Source organism: Scyliorhinus canicula, chromosome 2 (genome assembly GCF_902713615.1).
Source record: "Scyliorhinus canicula chromosome 2, sScyCan1.1, whole genome shotgun sequence".
NCBI classification, from domain to species: Eukaryota; Metazoa; Chordata; class Chondrichthyes; order Carcharhiniformes; family Scyliorhinidae; genus Scyliorhinus; species Scyliorhinus canicula.
The window spans coordinates 61,987,989-62,014,663 of record NC_052147.1 but is presented as its reverse complement, the minus strand read 5'-3'; the positions used below and the strand labels follow the sequence as shown (position 1 = coordinate 62,014,663).

Here is a 26,675-nt window from a genome sequence, read left to right as displayed (position 1 = left end):
CTAAGAAGTTTATGAGTGGCTCCACCAACAAAATACACATGGATTCTCTGTCCCGGGATGCCTGGATTGTGTCCCCTGATGGGACGGAGAATCGGGTGACGGGGAAAAAAATCGGGATCCACGCCGACCCGAACGCGATGCTCCAATCCTCAGAATTGAGGACCACACCACGCACCAGTGGGAGCATGTAAATGAATACAAATGGTTCAGAATGACCCATTTGCATCCACTTAGCGGGCCCGGCAACTTATTCTCCTGCCCTCCCCTCCTTGATTCTCCGGTCCCCGTAGCCGGGATACACGTGGGTACATTTCACTTGTGGTCTCTACCAGCATAGACTTGGTGTGATGAACCTCACTGTGGGCTCAGGTGGTAACCCCCCCCCCCCCCCTCCCCCCCCCAAGGAGTTACCCCCTTGAATCACCACGAGTCCAGCACGCCAGGGCCATGCTGGTAAAAACCATCTGAGCCTAACCGAGGGTCATCCCCCCTGCAATAAACTGTGTCCAACCCCCCCTCTACCAGACCTCACCCCACGCCTCCCCCAGGGACCCCTATAACGGGGGACCCTCCCCAGGGACTGTGTAATGGGGATCCCCCACAGGGACCCCAGTAATAGGGAAACGACCCACCAGGACCCCTGTAAAGGGAGATCACCCACAGGGATCCCAGTAATAGGAAGACCTCCCCCACAGGGACCCTTGTAATAGGGAGACCCCTGCAGGGACACCCTGACCAAAGGCACCCCCACAGGACCCCTGTATTGGGGGGGGGGGCAGATTGGGTTACCCTGTACCATTGGGGGGGGGGCACCCAGGTAATCTGGGGGGTGGGGGCTGCTGTGCCATTTGGGGGAGGGGGGGTGTGTTCAAGGCAGCTTGGCAGGCCACGGGACCTCGCTGTTGGGCCGCCCGCACAAAATGGCGGGACAATCTCGGGAATCCCTCGTATTCCACAACATGCATAAATTTCCATGGCAGTGAATACCAAATTACTTTTTGGTTGGCGGTCCTGGAGGATCGTAAACTGGTTGCAATTCACCTCTGTTGGGGAGCAAATTTTCAAATGGCGAATCCAGCCCAGTGTTTTCCATTAAATTTGTCAGCAAAAGAAAGTCAAAAACATCTCTCCTAAAAGTTGAATACTGGTCTCTTTAGGTAAGACCCAGTGGGGATTCCCTCACATGTGTGTGTGTGTGTGTTTAAGGAAGGGCATTAATAGGACCTGCTGTTCAGGTGCCAAATCAGCATTAGGCATTGACTAACATCACAATCTCCCCACTCTGCATTCTACCAGCAATAATTAAAACCTGAAGGAATGAGACAATGCACTTTTAAAGGTAAGTATTAATGTCGGAGAGGTTGTTGTCAATAGTTAACACTTAGTGCACCCTGAAAAATCTTTTTGCGCTTGAAGCCTTAAGCTTCTGATATGTTTAGTGGGTAACTAGTTGCAAGTACAACAATGTCTTATCCTTCGTGTGTTTCAATGCTGAGTCTCTTGGCGAGATACTGTTAGAATAAAGTTTGTGCAGGAGCAGGGAAACATAGTCAGTAAGTCCCTGATGGGTGTTTTCATGCACTTGCTGAAGGTTGCTGCCTGATTTACTCTTCATAATAGCAGTGTCGATTGCCTCATTGGCCCATGTTTCATAATGAGAATAACAATGTGGTTTAACTAAGAATTTTATTTAAAATGTTTTCACACTGAAGGAAAGTGTTCACACAGGTTGCAACAGAAGGAATTATTATTGTCTAGGGCAGGACTCCAGTTATCCATTGTTGCTGTGTCCGTGGTTGATACTGGGCTTGAACATGGACCAGTTATATTCTTCCAGAACATAAATGTTGAAATCCATGCCCGTTGAAACAATTCAGATCAGTTTCCAAAGTCACATTGCTGTCTATTTAGTTAATAAGATAACTGTTTCTTTCCTTGTACAGCCTTCAATATTCTTGTGAACGTTGGTGTTGTATTGACATATCCTCTGCTCATTTCAATTGGAACTGTACTCAGTGTCCCTGGAAATGCAGGTAATGTTTTTCTTCACCGTGGACTGGTCTCCTGTTCTTTCATTGTTGAGCAAAAGTAGCAAATTGTATTACCTATCTTATTGGTTACAAATATATTATTCTTGTGATAGACCAATAGCCTTCATTGTTTGGTTGGTGGTCTGTGCAGTGATTTGCTCATCCTTTAAAGAGCCCACCTGTTTGGATTCCATCGAGTCAGATGTCCCTGGGTTAAGTAGGCTGCTCGGCTTTTCCACTTTCCAATTGCGATGTGCTTGAGCTTTCACATCATCTGTGTATCATCATTCCCCTGGACAAAAACGAGTTGAAAATTGTTGAAAACACCCCCTACACACACACCCATCCCACACACACAACCCGTATGCTTGCTAAAGCTGTTAATCCTTGCCTGGGTACAGTTCCATGCTTCAGATCAAATAAATGACTGGTATTTATCTGTTAACGTAACCGTAATTGTTAGTTAAGATCTCAGCCAGCAGAGAAGTAATGCTATTACAAATGACATTAATTACTCTGGACGAGGGAAGATAAAATAAAGCAGCTGTAACACCAAACAGCTATCGGTGGCCTCTGATTGAGAGACTGAGTGAGTTCAATTGTCCATAGTTGAACAGACAAAATAGTCAAAACCCATGCACCAAACAAAATGTAATTAAAGCAAGCCAAAAACAATCTGACACATTCAGCCCCAATGCAGTTAAAGGTGATTTGCGAGAAACATCAAACAGAGGTCCTTAAACCACTGTTTAATGGTGATGAGACATTTCTGGTGCAAATCATGGAAAATAAAGAAGAGGAATGGGGCTGGTTTAGCACAGTGAGCTAAACAGCTGGTTTGTAATGCAGAATAAGGCAGCAGCGCGGGTTCAATTCCTGCACTGGCTTCCCCAAAAAAGGTGCCGGAATGTGGTGACTGGGGACTTTTGGGGCAGCAGGGTAGCATGGTGGTTAGCATAAATGCTTCACAGCTCCAGGGTCCCAGGTTCGATTCCCGGCTGGGTCACTGTCTGTGTGGAGTCTGCACGTCCTCCTCCTGTGTGCGTGGGTTTCCTCCGGGTGCTCCGGTTTCCTCCCACAGTCCAAAGATGTGCGGGTTAGGTGGATTGGCCATGCTAAATTGCCCGTAGTGTCCTAATAAAAAAAAGTAAGGTTAAGGGGGGGGTTGTTGGGTTACGGGTATAGGGTGGATACGTGGGTTTGAGTAGGGTGATCATGGCTCGGCACAACATTGAGGGCCGAAGGGCCTGTTCTGTGCTGTACTGTTCTATGTTCTATGTTCTAGGAAGGGTCGAGGCTCTGACCCTTGTTGCATGATGTTTGCTTACTTCATAAACCTTCATGGGTCTGTAACATGAACTCCTGGAAATACCATCACTGGCAAATCAGAAGATGCAGAGCTTCACAGTCCTGATGCACCTTTAGGGCCGTGAGTTTGCCACTCCCTATGCCTTCATCAGTAGCAAACAAGCACAACCATTGAAACAAAAATCCCACCTTCAATTGCTACATTAGGCGTCTTATTGACTTTCCAGCTGTAATATCCATTGTGAAGGCTATGCAAATCTGTTGGCCTCAGTTTATTCAATTTAAACATTGTCTCAGCATTTATGTGTAGAATCATAAAATAGTTACAACACAGTAGGAGGCTCTTTGGCCCATCATGTCTTTTCTGGCTCTCTTCAATAGTAAATCAGCTCATTGCACGCCCAATCACTTTTCCCCAGTCCTACAAGGTTGTTGTCTTCAGTTACTGAACCAAACTCTCATTCCAGTAATCATCCTCATCAACTTTTTCTGGCATTCCATCCAAACCCTTCATGAAGTGTGGTGCCCAAAATTGGACACAATAGTCCAGTTGAGGCTGCACCAATGGTTTACAAAATGTCATCATAACTTCCTTGCTTTTGTAATCTATGCCCCTATTTAAAAATGATGTGGAGATGCCGGAGTTGGACTTGGGTGAGCACAGAAGAAGTCTTACAACACCAGGTTAAAGTCCAACAGGTTTGTTTCAAACACTAGCTTTCAGAGCACTGCTCCTTCCTCAGGTGAATGAAGAGGTATGTTCCAGAAACATATATATATAGACAAATTCAAAGATGCCAGACAATGCTTAGAATGCGAGCATTTGCAGGTGATAAAGTCTTTACAGATCCAGAGATAGAGGTAACCCCAGGTTAAAGAGGTGTGAATTGTCTCAAGCCAGGACAGTTGGTAGGATTTTGCAAGCCCAGGCCAGATGGTGGGGGATGAATGTAATGCGACATTGTTGAGGCTGCACTCATGTGTGCGGAATTTGGCTATAAGTTTCTGCTCAGCGATTCTGCGTTGTCGCACGTCCTGAAAGCCGCCTTGGAGAACGTTTACCTGGAGATCAGTGGCTGAATGCCCTTGACTGCTGAAGTGTTCCCCGACTGGAAGGGAACATTCCTGCCTGGTGATTGTCGCACGATGTCCGTTCATTCATTGTCGCAGCGTCTGCATGTTCTCGCCAATGTACCACGCTTCGGGACATTGTTTCATGCAGCGTATGAGGTAGACGACATTGACCGAGTCACATGAGTATGTACCGTGTACCTGGTGGGTGGTGTTCTCACGTGTAATGGTGGTATCCATATCGATGATCTGGCACGTTTTTCAGAGATTGCCCTGGCAGGATTGTGTGGCGTCGTGGTCGCTGTTCTGAAGGCTGGGTAGTTTGCTGCAAACAATGGTTTGTTTGAGGTTGCGTGGTTGTTTCAAGGCAAGTAGTGGGGTGTGGGGATGACCTTGGCAAGATGTTCATCTTTATCGATGACATGTTGAATGCTGAGAAGAAGATGTCGTAGTTTCTCCGCTCCGGGAAAGTACTGGATGACGAAGGGTACTCTGTCGGTTGTGTCCCGTGTTTGTCTTCTGAGGGGGTCGGTGCGGTTATTTGCTGTAGTGCGTTGGAACTGTCGATCGATGAGTCGAGCGCCATATCCCGTTCGTACGAGTGCATCTTTCAGCGTCTGTAGGTGTCTGTTACACTCCTCCTCGTCTGAGCAGATCCTGTGTATACGGAGGGCTTGCCATAGGGGATGGCTTCTTTAATGTGTTTAGGGTGGAAGCTGGAGAAGTGGAGCATCGTGAGGTTATCCGTGTGCTTGTGGTAAAGCGAAGTGCTGAGGTGACCGTCCTTGATGGAGATGATTGTGTCCAAGAATGAAACTGATTTTGGAGAGTAGTCCATGGTGAGTCTGATGGTGGGATGGAACTTATTGATGTCATCGTGTAGTTGTTTCAGTGTTTCTTCGCCGTGGGTCCAAAGGAAAAAAATGTCATTGATGTATCTGGTGTATAACGTCGGTTGATGGTCCTGTGCGGTGAGGAGGTCTTGTTCAAACTTGTGCATGAAGATGTTGGCATATTGAGGTGCGAATTTAGTCCCCATGGCTGTTCCGTGCATCTGGATGAAGAACTTGTTGTTGAAGGTGAAGACGTTGTGATCCAGAATGAAGGGGATGAGTTGCAGAATTGCGTCTGGAGATTGGCAGTTGTCGGTGTTGAGTACAGAGGCTGTTGCAGCAATGCCGTTGTCATGGGCGATGCTGGTGTAGAGTGCCGAGACATCCATTGTGACGAGGAATGTTCCTGGTTCAACTGACCCATGGGTGCTGAGTTTCTGTAGGAAGTCCGACGTGTCGCGACAGAAGCATACCTTGTACGATGGGTTTCAAGATGCCCTCGATGTAGCCAGAGAGGTTCTCACACAGGGTCCCATTGCCTGAAATGATAGGACGGCCTGGTGTGTTGGCCTTGTGTATTTTCAGGAGGCAGTAGAGATCTCCATTGCGGGGCGTATGTGGGATGAGAGCATGTAGAGTGCTCTGAAGGTCTGGATCCAAGGTCTTGATAGGTCTGTTGAGTTGGCAGATGTATTCCTTGGTTGGATCTGCAGGTAACTGTCTGTAGTGTTCCTGGTTGTTGAGTTGTAGGTCTACTTCTTTGCAGTAGTCCGTTCTGTTCAGTATGACGGTGGCCCCTCCTTTGTCTACTGGTTTGATGACAATGTTGCGGTTGGTCTTGAGAGCGCAAATGGCGTTGCGTCATGCTTGGGTGACGTTCGGGGCTGTCTTGTGAATGCGACTGATGAATCTGGCATTGACGCGACTCCTGACGGCTTGAGCATACATGTCGACTCTAGGGCAGCGGCCTTCCAGAGGGGTCCAATTCGACTCTTTCCTTTTCGGTTGCCGCATCGCAGATCTCTCGGACTGCTGTTCCAGTTCATTGGTAGTCTCCTAGGGTTCGCTGTCGGCCTCTTGGTGTATGTGGAAGAATTCCCGGAGCCTCATTCGCCTGATGAATCCCACCTATTTAAAAAGCCCAGGATCCTGCCCAGAAACCAAAATACTGTGGATGCTGGAGATCTGAAATAGAAATAAAAAGTGCTGGAAAAACTCAGCAGGTTAGGTAGCATCTGTGGAGAGAAACAAAGTTTCAGGTACCTTTCAACTTCTGGGTTATTAATATATATCAAGAAGAGCCCTGGTCCCTGTATTGAGTGCTGAAGAACCCCATCTTCCTCCAGTCTGAAAAGGAACTGTGAACAGAAAAGGAAGAGAAAAGAAAGCAGCCAGAGTTCCTTCAATGAATAGCTAACAGTGGCCTCTGCATGAACATAATAATCTTTATTGTCACAAGTAGGCTTACATTAACACTGCAATGAATTTACTGTGAAAATTCCCTAGTCGCCACATTCCGGTACCTGTCCGGGTACACAGAGGGAGAATTCAGAATGTCTAATTCACCTAACAGCACATCTTTCGGGACTTGTGGGAGGAAACTGGAGCACCCGGAGGAAACCCACGCAGATACAGGGAGAACGTGCAGACTCGGCACAGACAGTGAGCCAAGCCGGGAATCGAACCTGGGACTCTGGAGCTGTGAAGAAACAATGCTACCCACTGTGCTACCATGCTGCCCATATATCATTCAGCTAAGTTTGTGGCATACTGCCACTGCTCCTGAGCTTCAACTTTATCCGCTCCTGCCCGTTTGCCCATGCCAACCATGTTATGGTGTGGGCAGTGTATGGTTGGAGTCAATTGGTTTGTTAACCAGCTCAGTTGATCCTTGATTATTTATATTGGGGCGGATTAGTGGTTTTGGTGCCCACCCACCGACCATGTTATGGGGTGAGCTCGGTGGTGGGTGAAAAGATCGGGTGGTGGCAAAACACACCTGGCGGGGCACATAAAACCGAGCCCATGATTTACGTTCGGATGGCATTCTCAAATAAGTTGGATATAAAACATAATACATTCAAGCATATACAGAAGGAAACAACAGGATAACACGTTGGCTAATTTTGAAATATTTCTGAATAACTATTAAATTACATTTGGTTTTCCGTAATTATACCAGGGCAGACTGCATTCAATTTGTAACATCATTTGTACAGGAACATTATAACTGAATTCAGATACCTTTTCTACACAGCTGTCGACCTTGTGAAACATGAGGTAATATTCAGTATGGTGAGATTGACCGCAACTTCCATCATCTGCATCGGCTTCCTGCTCATGCTTCTTCCTGAAGAATGGGATGAAATAACTTTAAGATTTATTAACAGATTAAAAGAGAAGAAAAATGAAGAACAAGCAGAAGACACCACAGAGTCCAGCGTCCATACTCGGAGCAGAAGCAGAGCAAATGGAACAGTTTCAATTCCTTTAGCTTAAAAGTAGCTAAGTTTTTAAATGCACGAAGATGTATATTCTGTGAATATAATTTAGTTTTGTGAGATTTAGTATGCTATCTGACAGTATTACTTTTTGAAGCAAAGATCTATGGTATACAATACAAGTATGATATAGTTAATAAATTATAAAGAATACATTATTGCAATTTAAACTTTATAAAGTAACAAGGGAATGGGTGTTAATGTCTAATAAAGTTTTTGTAAGGTCCTTGCATTGGGTTTTTTTATGATTTATTTAATGATACAGTTCTTTGGTTAAAAAGAGCTTTTTTCTTTTTGATTGTTGTTACTGCATTCAATTGTATTCTAACACAATCAAAATAAAAGACTTTAGAGCACAAGTTAGTGTCCTGCATTGTCATGTTTAGATCATACTATGACTTATTTGAATACTGTTTAAGTGCTTCAGTCAATGCATGGGAAGTGTGTGCTGGTAATTCATTACAATAAGACTAGCACACAACTAGTGCTGCCCACGTTGCTTATTGGCAGTGCGGATGTTTGTGGGACTGTGGGCAGGAAATCAGAATTCATTGACATCACGTAAAGGCAATGTGCACCCCCTTAAAGTGGAGGTGTATCATATCACATGCAGCACGACATATTTGAAACTTGATGCCAATTTCTCACTTGCAACATGGGAGGTCCTTGTAGCTGGCAAGAGGAGAGAGATCCTGCACTCCTTAGTGCTCCAGACAACAAATGCATTGGCATTGGGAACGGTAACTTTGGAGGGTGATTGCAGGAGCTTAGCCCCTAGGACATGGCTGCAATGATAAAATAAGATTGCTGACCTTCCATGGATTGCCACGGTAAGGCTTCTAACTCCCAGCTCAGTTAATCTCTATTCATATCTGCACCAGCTACAACACCACTGTTTCAGTGAGGAAGTCGTAACCAAGATCTGTCACCTGCTGCAGGCAAAGCTGGAGCTTAAACTAGTCACTGGGTGACCCTTCCTATGACTGCCATTACGGTCTTGAATTTCTCTTCCACATTGGTTTTGGTATGGGTAGATTTATGGAAACTAGTGTTCTAGAATTAATAAAGGTAATGACATAGGCATGAGGACAAATTTGGCCCGAGAAGAGTGGGCAGGAAGGCTAAAAGATAGGACAGCTGTTTAAGGAGATACTCAATTCCTCACAACTAAAATATTTCCCACAGAGGAAGATAAACAAGGTTAAGGACAATATGAAGACAAAACCTGAGGTACACCATATTGCAAAGTGGCAGGCTGGAAGATTGGGAAACTTCCAAGCATAAACAAAGGGAGCGGGATTCTCTAATCCCGTGGCAGAGTGTCCATGCCGTCATAAACGCCATCGTGTTTTACAACGGCGTGAATGGGCCGGCCCAACGACTAATTCAGGCCCGCAAAAGGGGCCAGCATTACACTGGAGCGGTTCACGCCGTTCCAGCTGCTGATCTTGGTGTGAACTGGGCGCCGCGGGATCTGCGCATGCGCAGTGACGCTGGCACCAACGCACGCATGGGCAGTGGCTTCCTTCAACGCGCCGGCCCCGACTCAACATGGCGCAGGACTACAGGGGCCGGCACGGAAGAAACACCCCCAGGCAGAGAGGCCGGCTCGCTGATCGGTGGGCCTCGATCACGGGCCAGGCCACATCGGAGGCCCCCTCCCGGGTCGGACCCCCCCTCTCCCTCCCCAACACAGGCCGCCCCCCCCCCCGACCCTTCCACGTCGAGTTCCCGCCAGCTGAGAGCAGGTGTGGACGGCGGCAGTGGGACTTGGCATTTTTATGATGGCCGTTCATCCCATCCCAGTTCACGCCGCTCGCGGGGATTCTCCGGCCCGGGCTGAGGGAATCCCGCCCCTGGTTACTAAAAAAGTAATAAAAAGAGCTAAAGTAAATTATGAAAGAAAGATAGCACAAAATATCAAAAAGGATAGCAAAAGCTTTGATAAGTACATAAAAGGGAAGAGAGTCACGAAGTGAATGTTGGTGAAACCAGAGTTAATAGCGGGAATTAATAGAAATGAACATGATTGGTTTCGCTCAGTGGGCTAGACAGCTGTAATGTAATCCAGAACGAGGCCAGCAGCGCGATTTCAATTCCCGTACCAGTTTACCCGATCATGTGCCGAAATGTGGCGACTAGGGGCTTTTCACAGTAACTTCATACTTGTGACAATAAGAGATCATTATTATTAAATGGTGGAGATACTAAATCAATATTTTATTTCAGTTTTCATGGTGGAGGACACTAGAACCATCCCTATTGGAACAGGTAATTCAGAGGTAATAAAAAGGGTGGAACTGAGAACAATCAGCATCAATAAATAAACAGTACTCAACAAACTGTTGGGTTTGAAGGCAGACAATTCCCCAGGGTCTGATGGCCTACATCCTAGGGTGTTAAATGAAGTGGCAACGGAGATAGTGGATCCATTGGTCATAATATTCCTTTTATTTCCAGAGTTTTATTGCATTCAAATTTCAGCATCTGCCATGGTGGGATTTGACCCTGGTCTCTGGATTACTAGTTCAGTGACAACACCACTACATCACAGCCTATCCTCCCTCCTTACTTGGATAGATTGGAGAAGTGATTATTCTCCTGAGAAGAGCAGATTGAGAGAAGTTTGGATGGAGTGTTCAGAATGATGAGGGGTCTAGACAAATAGAGACAGGCCGATTCAATTGTGGCTTTCAAAAGAGAATTGGATAAACACCCTTAAGGGAAACAATTTGCAGGACTACAGGTAGAGGAATGGGACTAACTAAATTTCTGGTGCTGAGAACTGACATGGATTCAAAGGGCAAATGTGCTTCTGTTCTGTAACTATTTCATGAAGGGGGACACCATAAGGTAGGTTATTTAGAAATGAAATCAGGAGACAGTTCCTTGTGTAAAGGATAGTGGAAATCTGGAACACTCCCCCCCCCCCTCCCCAAAATGATGGTCCAAGTGAAATCTTCAATTCTGAAATCTTTACAAATTATAGAACTTACAGTGCAGAAGGAGGCCATTCGGCCCATCGTGTCGGCACCGGCTCTTCGAAAGAGCATCCCTACCCAAGGTCAACACCTCCCCCTATCCCAATAACCCAGTAACCCCACCCAACACTAAGGGCAATTTTGGACACTACGGGCAATTTATCATGGCCAATCCACCTAACCTGCACATCTTTGGACTGTGGGAGGAAACCCATGCACACACTGAGAGGATGTGCAGACTCCGCAAAGACAGTGACCCAAGCCGGAATCGAACCTGGGACCCTGGAGCTGTGAAGCCATTGTGAAGCTAACAAATATGTTAGGTAGGAGTGTCCAGGATATGAAGTGCAGGTGGGTGAATTAAGCTGTGGTACAGATTAGCCATGATCGAACTGAATAGTCAAACAAGGTCAAAGGGTTGAACAACCTACACCCATTCCTATGTTCCCCAGATGTTGATGTTAAACTTCTAGCTAGTATTTTGCCGATTTAAGGTTTAAAGGTCCACCTGGTACCATCTGCTCAAGAGTCCCTGGCGTGTTTATTGGTTTACTAACCACAGCTACCCTCTCATGATTTTCTCTCACGCCTCTAGTTATAGAGGTGAGAAGAGTCCATCAGGATGAAGAGAAGACTTCGGTGATCGAATAAATTCTGAGATTGACTCTTCAGAGTTCTGGGGGTCCTATCCTACCGCAGAATCTGATGATGGTCGCACGTCGGGAAAAGTGAATCCAAAAGGGCATAATCTGATTTATTCTGTTACCTCTTGCACTGTACCTTTCGATGCCAAAACAAGGAATGAACAAAGTAACCAGGCCAGGAGCCTGGTTCAACAAAACATATCCTTAACAGATTAATCCCTAGTGTAGTTGCAGGCCAGGCGTGACTGAGTTTATCATTTAACAGACCGTGAGGGCGCCTGCTGTTGCTGACAGGAACAAGGTCGGTAACTCTTTAACCTGTGCTGACGAGGGACAGCTTGTGGCGTTACCCGGGTAACAGAAGCTGCAGGATTTCCCGAGTTGGTTATTGCAATGTAAATCTCCCACCGGAATCTGTGGACCAAAACAGGCACAGACACACACAACCAGCTGCTTGATGCTTTCGACAGTCCGGGAGGAGGGGGGGGAGAAGATGGGCTCAGGCTGGTCGAAAGTCCACCACAAGGTGATCAAGGTGACTCCGGTGCCCGGGGCAGGGGCGGACACTCGCCCCAGGGTGGAGCGGGACCGCAGCCCCGGGGCGGTGAGTGGGCTTGTGGCCGCCGGGGAGTGTCTGGCACGCGGCCACCCGAAGGCAGCTTCTCGGCCGAGAATAAGCGAACTTCCTCCCTTGAAGGTGGCGGGATTTGGCACTGGCGCCCTGTCCGCTCTCAGGCCAGGTAAGTGCGCCGATAAACCAACCCACCGGTCTCAAACCATTCATCGGCTCATCAACATGGAGATTTTCAACTTTGCAAAACTTCAGCCGGGTTTTATTCACTTTCTACGAATTGTTTCCTTTTCTTCCAATGGAAATTTAATGAAAAATTCGTCAAGTCTCTGTGCATATTTCCCAGGTAATTTTTTTCGGGGCGAAGTATTAGTGGGCAGAGGAGTTCTTTGGGGAGAACTATTTCTGCAAATGTATTTTGCATTGAGCAAGTTTTCAAGCTCCGTTGACTTCTGCCTTCCAAGTTCAGTGTAATGGATCAGGGGAGCCAGGGATTTATCACTATTTCCTCGTAGTGGATTTTAATCTGTTAATTATTGTCCAGATTTACATATTCCTGTGGTATTTTCTTCCTAGAGGGCAAAGCGGTCATAAATTCCTGGACTGTTAATAGTTGACAGAAGCCACAGATTTATTTTTCCTTTTTTAAAGTCCCCAGGCCCATCTCGATTGATGCCACGTTGGACATGCGGGATAGGAGTATCATTAAAAACCATCCGCCTCGCAGATTTCAGGTGAGTGAAGTATTTGAACAAAACTATTTGCTGGATGAGCTCTAAATTATTCAAACGGCGAAATGTTTGTTTACGGCCAAAAACACAAGGAAACTTCAATCAGCAGGGCCTGGGAGATGATCAGCCCCCCTTTCCAACCCTGTCAGTTTATAAATAAGGAGACAAGGCAGAGTGTCTCCCTTTTCTCGTCGTTTTAGCCCTATTTTTAAATGTCAACTTTTTGTGTGTGTGATTTAATCTCATTTGATCAACTTTCTACTTTTCCCTCCTTGAAAGAAGAAATTTAAAACTCCTTTTGGGTTATGGTCCGTTAAAATGTTGTTCTGAAGGACAGTCAAAAACTCCCATTATGGATCATGTGTCATAATGCATCCGATCTGAAAGGGCTGTCTGCCTGGATGTGGAAAGACCATCAGTATGGCAAAAGCAAAATACTGCAGATGCTGAAAATCTGAAATAAAAACAGAAAATGCTGGAAATGCTCAGCAGGTCAGGCAGCATCTGTGGGGAGTGAAGAACTGAGTTAACCTTTCAGACTGATAATCTTTCACCCATATGGCACTTGAACAGGTAATCTCACCTAGCTACGCATGATCAATGTTAACAACTGCTGTATGGTCATGTCATATTATTAGGTAGACTCTTGAAAACTATTTTTTACGCGGCATACCATTTATCGATGTGGGAGTACCCAGGGGTAATATCTCCAACCAGGCCCCGTAATTGATCTCCCTGTGGGGCTCGTGGACTATGAGCTTCCCCAGTAGTGGGCAGAAGACCAGCTGGGGCTCGTAAGATTGAGCATAACAGCCGGTCCAAACAGGGACCGGAATGTTGGTTATCCCAATGGGACTCTGTAGTGTAAATAGTTTGCTACTGTGTACAGAATTTATATCACTTTAATTAAAATCTACAGTTCTTCCTACTGCTGGCTTCCTGGTCATTAAACAAAGCATTCTACATTTATGGGCTGTACAAAGCATTTGAAATTCCTTTCCCAATAATTTTAACTATATCAGGCTGTTGAAATTAAAAGGTGTAATAATGCTGAATTCATTCACAATGAGGTAACAAGACCAAGTACAGAACTTGTTAAACTTTCAGGCTCATAAAGTGTAAACTGGGATAAATCAGAGATTAGGAAGTGAAACTTCAAAGAGAACTGAGCAGCCTGAGGATTGACAATCATCCAGACCCACAGGGGACATGCAATTCACAAATTGGATTTCTTCAGTTTTCTGCATCTCACACCTTTACACAACTTCCTTACATTTCCATCTTGCATTTTATCCAGGATGCAGTAGAAATAAAAAACCTGCAACACAATTCACACATTGTGTGGCTTATTGTACCTTGAATATCCTGTAACGGTTTCTATAGTATCATCAGCCAGAGTACTGCTTTCTAAAGTAAGATATGATACCTTTCATAACCATCGGACATCCCAAAGCACTTCACAGCCTATTGAAATACTTTTAAAGTGCAGTCACTTTTGTAAGAGTAATACTATTTTAAGAATATTAAGGAGGCTGTGTGGCACAGTGGTAACGGCCCTACCGCTGGGCCAGAAGCTCAGGGTTTGAGTGCAATGCCAGGATTTGTTGGCCACGGAAGGAGTGTTCAACACGGTGTAGCAGGCTCCTAATCAGTTCGGGAATCCTTCCACCCGCCGTCACTATTCCACAAAGTGTAAGAAATTCTATGAATGTGAAGATATGCTTAAAAAAACAATGACCACCGGCCGGAATTCTCCGGCCATTCACTGGTGGTGGGATTCTCTGGTCCCATCGGCAGCGCATCCGGCCCGCAGGTTTCCCAGCGGTGTGGGGTGACTTCATTGAGAAATCCCATTGACAGCAGCAGGAGAATCCTGCCGCCAGCGAACGGCACGTTGCCTCCCGCCGCCGAGAAACACATGCTTCAAAAGAAAGCATGAATGCACCCGATGCTGCATGTGAAAGTGTGCGTTTGGAAAATCAGCCTGCCGACATCCAACAATAATCACATTCAAATTGCTTTGTGTCTCAATGCTGCTTTGTATACAACTGTCTACTTAGATTAAAGTTCCAGGGACAGACCTTTTCCATTTCATAAGGAAAGAGACCTCTGGTGCTAAGGTCTAATGCAATACGGGCACATTCAACTGGCCCAGTGATAGTTTTACTATGTCACAATTTAAGGTAACACTTGAGACTGATGATCAATGTTTTAGTAACACAGTGTAACTGAAGAGAAGTGACTATGACCCTCTGGTTGACCCCATTTATTGTATTAAAGCATCATGCGTATTCCAATCATTCCCCTAAAGGGACCCAAATTTATACTTAACCTATATAGCTGGAAGAACTCAGAATTATTTTCAATAATTAGCCTTAGTAACATTAATTTATTGAACCAAATTGAACTAATTTAACATCAACTTTCTTCCCAATTTAAAAAAAAACTACTGCAATTTTATAAAGACGGGTTTTATATAAAGTAGAACAACACTTCTCTATTATTTGATAATTCACTTTATGCTGGTTCACAAACAAAAGCAACTATTATATAATATTCAAGCCACATTACAGAACAAAAGTATATGTCAGTTCAAAAATATACTGGGTGAAAGGTATCTCACTTATTGTTTGCCATGAAGTTAAATGTCAACAAGTGTAAATCTATGAAAGTTTTTTTTTTATTCCACATATTTCAGAGGCTTGAACCCATCGATAGTGGTACAGTGATCTCCTCAGAGAAACTTCTAAATAAGCAACGATCAGCAAATGCATGCAAAGCACAGGTGAATTATTCTACATTAATTGAAATGTGTATCTTACACTCAAGTCCAAATTATGGTGATAATGTGGGCAGGTTCTACCACTGGCGAAGTTCAGACAATTTTTATGTTCCAATTATTTTATATTTTGTTTTCATACCTCCTGCTTGGGGCATGTCTTCTTCCCTCTTTTGTCCCTCCCTCATTCCTTCCCCTCGCTACCTCGGTCTTTTGCTTTTCCTCTTGCTGCCTCATATCTTCACGGGCAGAAGTCTCCCATCCTGCCTGTGGAGGGTTTGGTGGTGGGTGGCTGCGGAGTTGGAAATCAGCTGCTGTAAAATCACGTTGCAATTCTCCCAATAGCGAATTAATGGTGGGTCAGTCATCCCACTGGCTGGTGGCATGAATGCTATTTGCACTCATTTGTATCTCATGAATGTTCATTAAAACAGCTGCCTGCCGGTGTCGCGTCAGACTTTCCAATCTTGCATCACGCCAGCGTGCAGTCACGTCGGTGTCAAACCAATTGTTAAAGAGTGGCATGCCCAAGATGGCCCTCAGTTCGCCAGAGAATTGAATGCAACAAAGCTTTGTTCCATTGATCATCACTCTGCCAGGGCAGACTGGTTCCTGCCCTCCATCTCCATGCTGAGCCGGCCTTTATGTACAGCACCATGCTGGTGGACCCATGGACCCTCCTGTATCACCAACGCGGCACTACGCTAGGAGTTGGGGTTCTCCTTCCCCACTGGTGCACACACCAGTGTCTATCTGGACAGCACTGTGTTGTAGGATGCGTGCAGCCACTGCAACAAACGTTTGAAGGGGTGGAGTGCGAGGTGAGGGGGAGGGATTTCAGGGGGGCTGGCCTGAACAAAGACAAGAGAGGCAATGTGGAAGTAGGGCTGTGCAAAGAGGGGACAGGTTAGGAGAAGAGCTCATGATGGCAGGCTGTGGAGCAAGAAAGTGGATGAAGAAGATGAACAATGGGAGGCAGAGGGACGACAAACTGGACCCCGGCATGGCTGCATGAATAGCTCACAGACAAGGAGGTCAAAGGGATATTACACTGTTTACTGGAAGGGGTTGGATTTAAGACTTCAGGGGTGGTGGGTAGAGGTATAAGTGGAGGCATGGGTGCCTCGCAGGTGAGGGTGATTGATTCGAGGAACAGACTTCTCCTTGAGGCTACTAGCCTTTTCCCTCTGGATTGATGAAATCCTGCACAGTCCAGTGAAGACAGGTGAGCTGGGGAGACTGGTATGAGTGTGCTGGGCGGATGTTTAAATATGGCTCCTTGACCTTCAAACTTGTCAGCTGAGGACAGATGGGCGAATCAGCTGCCAGCCCACCAGGGGAATTGGAGGGGAACGCACCTGTGCATAGTTAATGAGGTTCTAAACACACAATCTGGCAGGGGATCCCGCCTTCGTGCATGGTGGAATAGACACCGGCAAAACCACCTGCCACCGCACTTAGTCTCAAAATGGGAAAATTCCACCTCATGGCTTCTCAAACTACCTAAAAGTTTTTTTTTCTTGGATGTTTCTCTCCACCACCTCTTGCAATGAACATAGAACATTACAGCGCAGCACAGGCCCTTTGGCCCTGGATGTTGCACCGACCTGTGAAACACCTCTAAAGCCCATCTACACTATTCCCTTATCGTCCATATGCCTATCCAATGACCATTTGAATGCGTTTAGTGTTGGCGAATCCACTACTGTTGCAGGCAGGGTATTCCGCGCTCTTACTACTCTCTGAGTAAAGAACCTACCTCTGACATTTGTCCTATATCTATCTCCCCTCAATTTAAAGCTATGTCCCCTCATGCTGGACATCACCATCCGAGGAAAAAGGCTCTCAATGTCCACCCTATCTAATCCTCTGATCATCTTGTATGCCTCAATTAAGTCACCTCTTAATCTTCTTCTCTCTAACGAAAACAGCCTCAAGTCTCTCAGCCTTTCCTCGTAAGATCTTCCCTCCATACCAGGCAACATTCTGGTAAATATCCTCTGTACCCTTTCCAATGCTTCCACATCCTTCCTATAATGCGGCGACCAGAACTGCACGCAATACTCCAAATGCGGCCGCACAAGAGTTTTGTACAACTGCAACATGACCTCAGGGCTCCGAAACTCAATTCCTCTACCAATAAAAGCTAACACACCGTACGCCTTCTTAACAACCCTCTCCATCTGGGTGGCAACTTTCAGGGATCTATGGACATGGACACCGAGATCTCTCTGCTCATCCACACTACCAAGAATCTTACCATTAGCCCTGTACTCTGTCTTCCTGTTATTCCTTCCAAAATGAATCACCTCACACTTTTCTGCATTAAACTCTATTTGCCACCTGTCAGCCCAGCTCTGCAGCTTATCTATGTGCCTCTGTAACTTGTAACATCCTTCTGCACTGTCCACAACTCCACCGAATTTAGTGTCATCTGCAAATTTACTCCTTATTCCTTTCCAGATGATTATACATCCTATCTCTTATAAACCTTTCCAAGACTTTTCCCACAACAGAAGTAAGGCTCACTGGTCTATAGTTACCGGGGTTATCTCTACTCCCCTTCTTGAACAAGGGGATAACACTTGCTATCCTCCAGTCTCCCGGCACTATTCCTGAAGACAAAGATGACTTAAAGATCAAAGCCAAAGGCTCAGCAATCTCCTCCCTAGCTTCCCAGAGAATCCTAGGATAAATCCCATCCGGCCCAGGGGACTTATCTATTTTAACACTTTCCAGAATCGCTAACACACCTCCTTATGTACCTCAAGCCCTTCTAGTCTAGTAGCCTGTATCTCAGTATTCTTCTCGACAACATTGTCTTTTTCCTGTGTGAATACGGACGAAAAATACTCATTTAGCACCTGTCCTATCTCCTCGGACTCCACACACAACTTCCCACTACTGTCCTTGACTGGACCTACTCTTACCCTAGTCATTCTTTTATTCCTGACATATCTATATGAGGTGCCCCAAAATCTAGTAGATCTTTTATCAAGAGTGGACTTGGATGGATTATTGACCAGGCTTATTTTGCCCAATAAATATTTACTTATTTTTACAATTTCTATAAACAAAGAATTTCTATCCTTTGTGTACATCTTTGGATGAGAAACCTGATTTTAATACACTTAACCTGCTTCTTGAGCTTTTGCATGTATCATCTGTCCTTGATTAAATAGGCCTAAGTCGAAATCATCCTTTCCTCACCTGAGGCTGTTTTCCATGATTTGTTTCATTCACTCAAAAAACATTCCACTTCCAGCCTCCAAAGCTAAGTTGCAGAAGTTCTGTCTGTCCTATCACCATTTATTTATCGGCAAAGCTGTTCACAAGGCCTGTTAACAAGCTGTTCATAATGGCTATTTAGTTCAGCTGATGTTATTCCTCATCAAACTGTTGAACCATGGAGTTGTTCACTGAAGTAACTTCTATTCTACTTCCTCACACGAATGAACTTGCGCTCCAGCAGAGTTTGAATTAAGTAAGGTTGAATAACAAACCCAACACAGTTTTGTAATATGGTTGTTTGGTTTAAGTATCTACCAGTTGCTCTGCCACAAATGCTGAGGTCTTGTCTCAGCACGGGAGCTTTCTGAACGAGCTACAACTGCCATCACCAAAGAATAATCATTTCACTGATTTGTTTTTGGAGAAAGAGAACTTTATGCAGTCCACAGGAAAAGGGGCAGCACGGTAGCATTGTGGATAGCACAATCGCTTCACAGCTCCAGGGTCCCAGGTTCGATTCCGGCTTGGGTCACTGTCTGTGCGGAGTCTGCACATCCTCCCCGCGTGTGCGTGGGTTTCCTCCGGGTGCTCCAGTTTCCTCCCACAGTCCAAAGATGTGCGGGTTAGGTGGATTGGCCATGATAAATTGCCCTTAGTGTCCAAAATTGTCCTTAGTGTTGGGTGGGGTTACTGGGTTATGGGGATAGGGTGGAGGTGTTAACCTTGGGTAGGGTGCTCTTTCCAAGAGCTGGTGCAGACTCGCTGGGCCGAATGGCCTCCTTCTGCACTGTAAATTCTATGAAAATGAAACTTGCAGCATTAAATCTATTCCTGTACTAATTTCAAGCTGAAATATATATCTATAGTATATGTGGTATAGTCTATGTGCTTTCCATGAAGGTAGGTCCTTGGCTGATTGTCTGCTGATGCTTCATCCTGAGCTGTTTCTTTGGCAGTTTTTTTTTGTCGGTGATGGTTTGCCGTTACTTCCCGCTCTCAGGCGAGGAGAGTGGACCTCAGCTGGAAAGGGAATTCCGTGGGCGGGATTCTCTGTCCCACCAACCGCGTTTTCCGGTGTGGCATGCCCCACCCCGCCGGCAACAGGGTCCTCCGTTCCGGCAGCCAGCTAATGGGGTTTCCCATTGTGGCCATCCCACGCCGTTGGGAAATCCACGGGCGTGGGTGCGCTGCCGGCGAAGTGGGGGGATCCCCCCAACGGAGAATGCAGCAACATATGCCCAATATCTGACAGGGCAGCATAGGGTTGAGATATAGGAGGCGGCCAAACCTAGATCCTTGGTTTATGGTTTCAGAGCAGGAAGAGAAGCCATTTAGGTGGTTCTCTGACTCCAATTAGACAGATGAGAATAGAACCAAACTAATGCAGACTGTGGCAAAAAAAAAAAAAACCCTCTTGAACAGATTCGAGGCAATGAATGATCCGACTGCCCATCATACTTTGCAATAAAATGATCCGGATTGAAAAAGCAATGTTTGTGCAGTTTTTCTGAAAGAAACCTCACCAAGCTGAGACACAAAACAAATGGCGTTAAGGAAAAAAACAGAGATGGTAGGCCAGCCAGACAGACTAATGTTTTAGTTTTGAAGTCAAGGCCTGGAATTGAAACAAGATATTCCAGCAGAATATAAACATATTTTCCCTGGAAAATTGACTTTGGGGGACTTCACAAAATGGAAAACCACTGGAGAAAGCAAAAGAAAGATGGAGAACCTCCTGGGCCGATTCAAAAGACAGGTTCAAAAAAGGCCGCAGAATATAATTGGGTAGTGTGCTTTTTACAGAAGCTTCATGGGGCTTATTAGTGTATTTATTAATATAATAAACCAACCCCATCTCCTGAGAAAGCGAAAACATTGGAGACTGGTACTCCAGTCAAAATGGAAGAAGATCCCAATAATTGATGGAAGGAGATCTCAGTGAGAGAGAGAGAGAGAGACTGATCATAGTGTGAATTGCGCTTTCACGTATCTGATCGTCAGTCCAGAAGTAAAACACTCGAACACGTCAGTAACGAATATTCGTTTATTCACGGCCGGGACAAATCTCTAAGCAGTCGGGTAACCACCTTCGAGAAGTGCCAAAATCCCAGAATAAGGACTGTATTTTTATACATTTTACAGCTTAGGGGTGGTCCCCTTAAATTCCTAGATACACCTATGATTTGGCAAGGATCCAGAACATGTACATATATGGAATTATTCTTCGAGGTCGGGAGGTTATTTTTGACATAATCATTAGCACAAGTCACTATTAATATTATTACAAAGGTTTTTGTATCCCATGGCCATCTGGCTTAACTCATTCCAAAGCCCATTCCTTTTACATTTCAATGTTTATTTATTTCAACTGGTCAAACGAGCTTAATTGCGCTATCTCTGCAATAAAGTAACGCTTCCCATTCATTCCATTCTTTGACTTTTTGACCTCTCTGCTTTCACAGATGCGGGTCAGAACATTAAATAGTACTAAAGCCACACTCCCCTTTTTCCATCCCATAACCTTCTGACATCTCTGCTTTCACAGATGCCGGTCAGAACACGCTCCCTTTATTTCATCCCTTGACCTGTTGACATCTCTTTCACAGAGCTTTTCAGAACTGTTATATTAACCCTATCAGCGAAGTTCCAAATGAAATCCACTTCTACAATAGAATAAACCATGACCACAGAGTCAGCCACAGTGGCCACAGTCTGGTGACTGTATGATCATGGTTGATAGCCTATTTGAGCTGAATATAGGTGAAGTGTTTACTTGATGGAAATAAAATAACATATTGGATATCAGTGAGGAATTGAACTGGGCACACTGGGCTAAATCGCTGGCTTTGAAAGCAGGCCAAGGTAGGCCAGCAGCACGGTTCGATTCCCGTAACAGCCTTCCCGAACAGGCGCCGGAATGTGGCGGCTAAGGGCTTTTCACAGTAACTTCATTGAAGCCTGCTCGTGACAATAAGCGATTTTCTTTTTTTTTTTCATTTCAACTGCTGGGGGTAAAGTAAAAAAACAGCTGCTGTTTTTTTAAAACTTCTGTTCTTTTCTCAATCTGCTAGATCTGCAATCATTTCCTGTAACCATTTTAATTAGACCTGGGAGTTTCTATCTTTTATTAAACACTCTACTAGAGGGCGGCACAGTGGTTAACACTGCTGCCTCACAGCACTGAGGACCCTGGTTCGACCCTGGCCCCGCGTTACTCCATGTGGAGTTTGCACATTCTCCCCGTGTCGGCTTGGGTCTCATGGACAAGTTGAGCTTGGAGGGTGCACGAGGAGAGAAACTAGAGAGAAATGTATGTTCAGGGCTAGGGCGAGGGAACATTTTGAAGGAGGCTCAGATGAGTGAGCTAGTGGAGGGTGGGAAACTACAGAGGTAGTGGATTGGATGGTGTCAATCTTAGTGACAAAGGAAAGTAAAGAGAAGAAACGGGGGGTTATCTTTCGGCATGATCCTGAAACAGTGGGCAGTTTTATCAGACCAGGACCTGATAGAGGTAGAGTCAGATCTGGCAGTCAATGGCTAAGTGCGTTATCTGTCACATTCTTTCACGTCTGCATCCCTTGGGCTTAAAGGAGCAGAGATATGGACCGTGTCCGGGGAACAGTCCAGGCGAGGGAGAGGAATGGTATTATTGTGGTTAAGGATAACAAAATTAGAGATGAGGCTGTGGTTGAGCAAATCAGTAACTACAGAAATGTTGTGACTAATAGAAGGCCAAAGGCTCGACTGTTGAGATTTTGGAAGTGGGGCTTTTGAATGTGAATGAAGTAAATTATGAATATATAATGAAGTAAATGCAAATAAATAGATGTTGTTTTATTGAAGCAAATGTAATGGGGGAGTATAGATAAAAGAAAATTTCCTGCAAGTCATGAATATCCAAGAAATTTGCGACCAGACCTGTATCAGATATGGGGGTTTTCCGGATTCTGGGTCCTGAGATGGGGGAGCAGGCTGAGTTCTCTACTGAGCTGGACTCAGCCAGGTCAGGAAAAGGAAACGACGAGCGGCGGACCAGGCCGACTTCTGCCATTAATCCTGAACCCAAAGAGCAGGGGATCAGCGCGCCATGGCCTGGATATGATGGACACAATACTTGATTGGGATTGTATTTTCCAGAGCTGCAACTGATTTTCAGGTCCTTCTGGATTTCAGGACACCAGATAAGTGGTCTAGTACCTCTATTAAATTCCATGAATACAGTGAAGCCAAAACAAACTGGGCACTCAGTGAACAAACCTCTCTCTTTCAAATGTAGAGCTCCATGCATAAGAGAAACCAGTAGATGAACTTGCCCTAGTAAGCACAGTGCCACTTAACAGTCACCACTGGTTTACATTTAGAGTGTTAAAATAGGCAACTACAGATCCATTAGGCTGAATTTTACTGGCTCTCAGGAGGCAGGGGTGGCGTGGGATAAAATTGAAAACTCCCAACAGGCTAATTGGAGGATTGTTGTGGACAGCTACGTTGAGGTGAACCAAATGACTTAATTTATCTTTAATTATGATTTTATTTTTGAACAATGTGTCACTATTACCAACACTTTAATTTGTACAATGAAAAGGCAGAACAGCCGTGTGGATCATGTTATGAGTAGAAAACCATTTAGCCTAATATGTTTAATAACATTGCCTGGAGAGACTAACACTATCTTAAGAAATGATTAAACATAATCCCCTGCTTTGTGTTCTCTGGGATTTGTTTTGGCCCATTATCACAACCCCCTCTTCTTCTCAAAGGCACAAGAAATACAAGAAGAAATTGCAAAGCAGTTTTCCAGGAGACGGCAGAAAATCCACAAGATACAATATGTGAAGAAACAAAAGCAGAAAGAGGTCAGTCTTATGAGCTGTCAAAGTGACTGGTGTGACTGGTTTTCTAATTGTGTATCTATAGTGCAGTAGGTGGAAATCAAATGGTTGGTCAATTCTCTCAATTGCATTGGGTCATCTTGGGAGTATCACACCAGTGCTTGTAAATGGATCTTCTTTATCAGTTTTCCAAAACTTAAATACCAGCTCGTGCATACTAGCTATTATTTAATAGCCACTCATGATTCTACTCATAGTAAATTAAGAGAATACATTGTTTAAGCTCTGCAAAGTTATGTAATCAATGTCTAGGGCTGGTTTAGCACACTGGGCTAAATCGCTGGCTTTTAAAGCAGACCAAGGCAGGCCAGCAGCACGGTTCAATTCCCGCATCAGCCTCCCTGAACAGGTGCCGGAATGTGGCGACTAGGGGCTTTTCACAGTAACTTCATTGAAGCCTACTTGTGACAATAAGCAACTTTCATTTCATTTCATTCATTAGGGGCAGCAGGGTAGCATGGTGGTTAGCATAAATACTTCACAGCTCCAGGGTCCCAGGTTCGATTCCCGGCTGGGTCACTGTCTGTGTGGAGTCTGCACGTCCTCCCCCTGTGTGCGTGGGTTTCCTCCGGGTGCTCCGGTTTCCTCCCACAGTCCAAAGATGTGCGGGTTAGGTGGATTGGCCATGCTAAATTGCCCGTAGTGTCCTAAAAAAAAAAGTAAGGTTGGGGGGGTTGTTGGGTTACGGGTATAGGGTGGATGCGTGGGTTTGAGTAGGGTGATCATGGCTCGGCACAACATTGAGGGCCGAAGGGCCTGTTCTGTGCTGTACTGTTCTATGTTCTATATATTTCCTTGAATGAAAGGGGATGGATGGAAGGGTACATCTACCTGTCTGCAGGTAGATAGGCTGTAGTGATGAGTACTGGTATGAAGGAAGTTAATCAGATTGGATGAGAGGTTTAATGATCGTGGCAGAGGGACCTCAGACGTGATAAAAGGTGTGAGCAACTTCAGGTGGTTTAAGGGTGAAAGAGAATTTGGGGCAGATTGCATTAAGCAAATTAAAAACACGGCTAGATTTATTAATCGAAAAGAGGCCGGGTGCTGCATTAACATGAAGAAAATTGGTGCCAGTGAGGGATAGTTATGCAAGGTTGATTAAAAATTTGAACTGATTTTATTAATGGTTGGAATCTAGATGTGTAGGAGCAGAAAGTACAACCAAAGGGAAGGAAGGATCTGTGAGGGTTAATTTCAAAGGCATGGAGAGAAGGAAAATCACTGAAAGAAGATGAAATAAGATTTTGGAGGAAGTCTGAGACCTGCAGAAGATGGAGATCACAAAATCTTGGAGTGAACAGGCAGCTGGATGTGAGAGGAACAGAGAAGACGGCAGAGGGCAGGTGGTTCAACACAGACCAGGGCTGGAGTCTTCCATTCTGGAGTCTAAATTGGTGAGGGTAACTGAAGTGAGAGTGGTTACCGATGGGTTTGGTGAGGAGTGGGGGCAGTGTTGGTGGGCAACAAACCATGTGCAATCCTGCACTGTTCCACTCATTACATATGTATCTGCGAGGAGTCACCAATTCTCCCAATTGGTGTGGGCAGCAAGGCACCTTCCCTGTCATTATCTCATGGGGGTCAAAGGTCTGGACACCATAATTAAGGGGCAACCAGTGGGCCATTCACTCAATGCAAGCCAGGGGCTCCGGATTCCCCAGATCACTGTCAGTATGTCCCAGAGCAGACAACTTATGGCCCCACCATTCAGTGAAGTCACCCTGCATATTCTGCTCTGGGCCCGTCAATGAAAGGTGGGAGGTGATGTTTCCTAAGAATGACAGCACGGGGTCCTGCAATCTAACCATGGTGACCTGGGTGGAGATTTCAGCAGAGGGTAGTGACGTGACTGTGGGACCCACAGAAGAACTGTCCAACAGTGCAGGACATGAAATCATGGACCTATCTGCTGCATTCAGCCAGGGTAATTGGAACTCACTGCGAATTGGCACTCATAAGGGCACCAGGAAGTGTAAATGTGTGAGTGCACAGGGATGTCAGACAGATGCAGAGGGCAGCAGAGCAGAGCTACTGATCAGCTGTTCTGGGGAAATTTGCATACGTGCAGTGCGGTCAGCCTAAGTTGAAGGTGAATCTGCGAAGAAGACCCGAGGAGTTTGAGTGAAGGCAATCATCCAGCAGAGGGCAGCAGAGCAGAGCTACTGATCAGCTGTTCTGGGGAAATTTGCATACGTGCAGTGCGGTCAGCCTAAGTTGAAGGTGGTTTGTGGAGAGGCTGTTGGCAAGTGACAGTTAAACCCGAAACACTTTGTGAGTGTTTCCCACCCTACCTCCTCCTCTAACCAACCCCCCCACCCCACAGTGGTTGGGCAGCGGGAGCAGGGGCCTGTCGTGAAGGTGAGTGAGTGCCTTTAAATTTGCTTACCTTTCAGCGGGAGCAGGGTTTGATGTAATATCAGGTAAGCTCTTCCTTTCTTTTTCTTTTTCTTGTTTTTTTTTAAATCTAGAGGTGATGTCAGGGAAGGCAGTACAATGCTCCTCCTGCAGAATGTTTGAGGTGAGGGACGCCGTCAGCGTCCCTGCTGATTTCATCTGTGGGAAGTGCACCCAACTCCAGCTCCTCAAAAACCGTGTTAGGGACCTGGAGCTTGAGCTGGATGAACTTCGGATCATTCGGGAGGCAGAGGGGGTCATAGATAGGAGCTTCAGGGAAGTAGTTACACCAAAGACTGGAGATAGATGGGTAACTGTAAGAGGGACTGGGAAGAAGCAGTCAGTGCAGGGACCCCCTGCGGTCGTTCCCCTGAGTAACAAGTATACCGTTTTGGATACTTGTGGGGGGGACGACTTACCAGGGGTAAGCCATGGGGTACGGGCCTCTGGCACGGAGTCTGTCTCTGTTGCTCAGAAGGGAAGGGGGGAAAGGAGTAGAACATTAGTAATTGGGGACTCAATAGTCAGGGGCACAGATAGGAGATTTTGTGGGAGCGAGAGAGACTCACGTTTGGTATGTTGCCTCCCAGGTGCAAGGGTACGTGATGTCTCGGATCGTGTTTTCCGGGTCCTTAAGGGGGAGGGGGAGCAGCCCCAAGTCGTAGTCCACATTGGCACTAACGACATAGGTAGGAAAGGGGACAAG

General features: G+C 45.6%; 2 protein-coding genes across 6 annotated transcripts in view; both read left to right on the top strand.

Annotated features, from left to right (window-relative positions):
• Positions 1 to 8,100, top strand: part of slc35f4 (solute carrier family 35 member F4) — a 255,387-nt gene extending 247,287 nt beyond the window's left edge. For all 4 annotated transcript variants that reach the window (XM_038779792.1, XM_038779811.1, XM_038779804.1 and 1 more), the window contains 2 exons: positions 1,944 to 2,033; positions 7,500 to 8,100. In XM_038779792.1, the coding sequence (XP_038635720.1) occupies positions 1,944 to 2,033; positions 7,500 to 7,741 (332 nt within the window). In that variant the 3' untranslated portion in view covers positions 7,742 to 8,100. The remainder of the gene's footprint in view (positions 1 to 1,943; positions 2,034 to 7,499) is intronic.
• Positions 8,101 to 11,861: 3,761 nt separating this feature from the next.
• LOC119962374 (uncharacterized protein CCDC198-like) overlaps positions 11,862 to 26,675 on the top strand; it is a 39,057-nt gene continuing 24,243 nt past the window's right edge. For both annotated transcript variants that reach the window (XM_038790342.1, XM_038790341.1), the window contains exons 1-4: positions 11,862 to 12,108; positions 12,591 to 12,673; positions 15,369 to 15,455; positions 23,441 to 23,536. In XM_038790342.1, coding sequence (XP_038646270.1) covers positions 11,862 to 12,108; positions 12,591 to 12,673; positions 15,369 to 15,455; positions 23,441 to 23,536 — 513 coding nt within the window. The remainder of the gene's footprint in view (positions 12,109 to 12,590; positions 12,674 to 15,368; positions 15,456 to 23,440; positions 23,537 to 26,675) is intronic.